Source organism: Stegastes partitus, unplaced genomic scaffold (assembly GCF_000690725.1).
Source record: "Stegastes partitus isolate 25-593 unplaced genomic scaffold, Stegastes_partitus-1.0.2 Scaffold1570, whole genome shotgun sequence".
NCBI classification, from domain to species: Eukaryota; Metazoa; Chordata; class Actinopteri; family Pomacentridae; genus Stegastes; species Stegastes partitus.
Genome location: NW_007579301.1, coordinates 48,676 through 53,294, shown reverse-complemented (window position 1 = coordinate 53,294; position 4,619 = coordinate 48,676). Strand labels below are relative to the sequence as shown.

The 4,619-nt window shown below is 42.2% G+C and overlaps 1 protein-coding gene across 1 annotated transcript in view; it reads left to right on the top strand.

Annotated features, from left to right (window-relative positions):
• Positions 1-554: 554 nt before the first annotated feature.
• Positions 555-4,619, top strand: part of LOC103371351 (lysophosphatidylcholine acyltransferase 1) — a 29,560-nt gene continuing 25,495 nt past the window's right edge. Inside the window, exon 1 of the mRNA XM_008300649.1 lies at positions 555-737. Coding sequence (XP_008298871.1) covers positions 651-737 — 87 coding nt within the window. The 5' untranslated portion in view covers positions 555-650. The remainder of the gene's footprint in view (positions 738-4,619) is intronic.

Sequence of the window (4,619 nt, the reverse complement as noted above, 5' to 3'; positions counted from 1 at the left end):
CCCTCCCCTTATCAGCCTATGATTCATTACAATATTACATGTTCCTATGAATAATAAATGGATTTAATATAAAATACGCATCAATATATCATCAATTAGCTGCACCGAGAGCAGAGCTGTTGTTACATATTGGTAATCAGTCATTTATGAGATCATTTATAAGGTGGCTTGGTCACAAAATTACCAGTTTGTCTTTTTGTTTGTCTGGGATCGATCTCTATAGAGTTTGTCATCACTTTCAAAATAAAAGCTTGAGCAGAGGGCTGCTTAAAGTATGTGGCGGGTTTAGTGTTTTTACGAGTTTGACATGGGTTGAAATAGGGCAAATGTAAACACGTAATATGTAGTGGATTGTGCATTTGTTTAAGGCAACTTATTTTTCACTGTGACAACATTAAAACTGGGTCGTTTTACATAAATGTCACATACGTTGGTTTTATTTTGAATCTGACGAGCAGCTGGCCACGTGGGTGCGCGGCGCTGCTGGTTCGCTGTGAGGAGCCATCCTCCTCCAGTCCCGCCTGGACAGCATCAGTGTGCTGGAGCCAGAGGAGGGGCGTTTCTGCACGGCGTGAAACAACACAGACAGCGGCACAGGACTGTTTTAAACACCGCTTCTCTCCAGTTGTTTGACTGTCAACTTGTCAGCAATGAAGACGACCAACAGTCGCTCGTCGAGATTTGGTAAAAACCCCTTCGTCCACCAGCTGAAACTCACCGGGAGGGAGAAGTTAAAGGTAAGACACATGATAAAGGGCTCACCTGTACTGCAACGTCCTCCTTAGTCATTTAAAGTTGCTTCCAAAAGTCGTTTGGTGAAGTGAGGTGACTGCAATTAAACTACCTTGTTTGGGTTGACGGATACTTTAAAGACGTCCGTTTTTTTTGGGCCACTTCACACTTTGGTGACATAATATTAAAACGGAAAGCATAACGACGTCCTTCATAAGTGATGTTGTGTTGTCTCTGTATAGAGAAAATGGTCTCACAGTGTTTCCCGGTTGTGTACCTTGATAACAGCTCACCTTAAGTGGTCCTAAGAGGCCAAAAACAATAGAAGTGCGGTAAACCGTGAGGTCGTGAAGTGGTCCTCAACCCATGCTTGACTTTATGGAACTAATCAGCAGCGTATAGCATGCACTTGACTTCCTCATACCTTCTCCCTCTGTCTGTCCACACTTCTCTGTTTCTGGTTGTTTCTCATCCACTTACACACACACACACACACACACACACACACACACGCACACACACACACACACACACACACACACACGCCTCTTGTTTACACTTGGGTGTTAGCAAAGGGCTAACCAAGTTGACAGCTAAACAAGTTTGTTGTGTACTCAGTAATCCTCATTAGAGTCCAAAAGTGACTAATTGTTAGGTGAAAGTTAAGGTTTAGGATGTAGGACTGCACTTACTATTAAAATAATTGTTTACTATTTTAAAAATCGTTTTCAGTATTTTTTTAAGGGAAAAAAGTCAACTTTTTCTGTTTCTACCCTCTCAAATTTTACTCTTTTGTTTTCTTCTCTATGGCTGTAAACTGATTGAAGGCATTGAAGGATGCCATTCTGGGAAACACGTAATTTTTCTTTCTTTCTTTCTTTCTTTCTTTCTTTCTTTCTTTCTTTCTTTCTTTCTTTCTTTCTTTTTCCACAATGTTGTGACATTGTATAGATGAAACAACTAATAAGTTCTTTTCCACAGCGCCATGACACTTGATTTACATTAACAGGACACACATTCGACAAAAAACACACATTCTGCAAAACATTGTTTACATGTAAGTGTGGTTTTCGCTCTGTCCAGATAACTTTGGCCTTTGTTAAATGTTGCAGTAATGGATGGCATTAGGCTTTTGCCTCGTCGCATCTCAGTGTTCTGTATCTGTGTCGGTTGTGTCCAAATACCGTGATAGTAAAACTACCTGTTAAATAGTGAGCCACTCTGCTGGTTCTGCTACTTGCGGGCAGCTATGGCTATGTCCCTAAATCAACACCTAAAATCAATGGACCCTGCTTGAGGCGGGCAGTAATACCTTGTCATCAATCAAGCAATGTATCAACGGATTCTCATGCTTAATGATGAGTAGAGTGTGCTGACAGCATGTCAATGCACCGAACGTGCATTACTGTGTAATGTGGCCCGCCTGACCAACCGAAAGAGTAATTTTATCTTGTTACATGCAAACTGGGAACTGATTTGCATTGATGGGTTCATTTGCTGTCAAGGGAATAAAGATGTTTCCAAAGAAAGCCCTGGAACGAGAAAGAGATGTGCTCTTCTGTGTTGTTTGCAGTAATAAAATCGGACAGTCTGCTCTGCATCAACAGGTTTGTCTGTCCCCCTGTAGCCCCGGGGCCCAGAGGTGCCTGCTTTCATCCAGAGCAAAACATATAACACTCAGGAAGTGTGCTTTTTATGCTGGCACCCTGGGCTCCCAGCAATTAACAATTCCACTGAGATAAGTGGTACAACCCAGCCCTTTGCCTTTTTGGTTTTGCATACTTTCACTGCAGTAAACCATGATTTTCAACCGAGATACTTCACTTTGGTTGGCTGCATGCTGTAACTGCACTGCTTTTTCCCCCAGCACTGTAGGAGGAATGTCCTCGTTAGTACATGTGTTTGTCAGTTTTTCCATTGGCGTTGCAGTAAATTGTAAACAGTTGTGTGTCTGAGTCAGATGACAGCAGCTTGTCAGTGAATGTACGCCGGACCATGTGTGAGTCTGTGTTCGGTTCACACCTCCTGTTGCCCGCTTCATGTGGCACTGAGGTGTGTTTTTCCACTCGCCACACGTGTCTACTCAGTTGCACGCACTCACGTAAACAAACATGAGCTCTGCCTGGACAAAAACAAACAAAACAACCCCCCCCAAAAAAAAAACAAACAAACAAACAAACAAACAACTGAATAATTGCTGTCTGGACAATCTATATATTTTTGAAGATGTTTCTTTCTACTTTGACTCTATGTGTTAATTATAGAAAGACAATTGCTTGATGCATAAGCACACTTCTCCCCCGTGCCACTGGTGTTCCTGGAATTTTTTTCCTCTAACTTTCCAGTAAACACGATCTGCAGCGCAGCAGAACAACCAAGTCAGCAAGTAAAACAGACGGACAGTAACACTCATTCCAGCTGAGTCACACGTCGCTGAATTGTGACTGTAACACAAACATGGCTGTCGAGTTTTCAGCTCACGGAAAAAAATACCTGGGAACATTCGACGCAGCTGCAGTGTCAGGGGACTGGAAAGGGAGTTTCCTAAGATTCAATAGCAGATATGGCTCTAACAATATGTGAGTGTAACAGGTACGGCTACCTTTGTCTCTATGTGGTGGACTCAGTTTCCTCCCTGGCTTTACTCTCTGCCTGATATGCAGCCCAAGTCTAACAAGCAGTTTGACAGACTGAGTGCTTCCTGGACCCCCTGGTGGAAATCAGCGCACACTCCTCTTGGCTCATTGAAAACAATTAGCCAAGAGCAATTAGCCTTCACTACAGGGTGTGGAGCAGTTAAATTGTACTGGGCCACATTACCCAGGGGAGATGGATGCAATGTGGCAGGGCTGTGGAAAATGTTGTGTTGGAAAAATAACACGACAATAGATTTTGTTTTATATTAGTTTGATTGATTAGGACTTTTGCCTAATGTTAACATGCTGATTGTTTTGTAATTAATAGTGACAGTTAAAAATGTTCATCACAATACACCTGAGTCGAATATAAACTGAAAGTATTTCGCTTTGTGCGACTAACAGTTCAAAATGTTCTATGTAACAGCAAGAAAACCACCAGTTTCCACTTTTGGGAGTCTAGACTCAGGAAATCTTTGATATTTTGAGGTCATAAATATACATATGGTACGATATACACACTTTTAAATGGTCCCTATGACCTATAGAAAGGTTAGAGCTGCTCTAGCTTAGTGTTTTATTTCTGGAGATTTCTTTTTCTTACTTAATTCAACTTAATCGTGCCATTTTTGAGCCCCCCTGCCTAGTAAACGTCCAGCAAGTACATCTAGAAAACAGGCTATATATTTGAAGTACAAACTGAATTTTATATACGCATTCTCATAGCTCTGTAACTCATCTCATGTCCGTCTGTTTCTGCTACTCGGCCAGACACCCGGCCCTTTGGTGTCTTTGTGTACATGTCTGGCTTGGCGTGCTCTGCCCCAGTGTGTCTGTGTTTGAGTTAAGAGTGCAGCTAACTTACATATACAGCTTATGTGTGTGTGTTTAGAAAGTGGAAGTACTCGGCTGTATGATGGGTTGAGTGTCTCCGCGTCTTAATGGCCCCTGACAGCTTTATTGTTGCCATATGTACAACCGGGCGGCTTGTGTGTTTGTGTATGTGTCAGGAGACGGTTGGACCATCATGGCCTCACAAGTTGCTGAATCTTCCCCCTCTGATTAAATAACATTCTCTGCTTTTATCCATTTGTCGCAACCATCAGGAGTTGACAGCAGGACCATTGCTTTGTTCATTTACACTTATTCTAATTTCCCCTCCACGTCACACACAAGTGGCTCATTTGATTAAAGCAAAAAAGAAATTCTCCAGAATTTGGAGACGTTTAATCCAAGCTGGTCATCATGCTT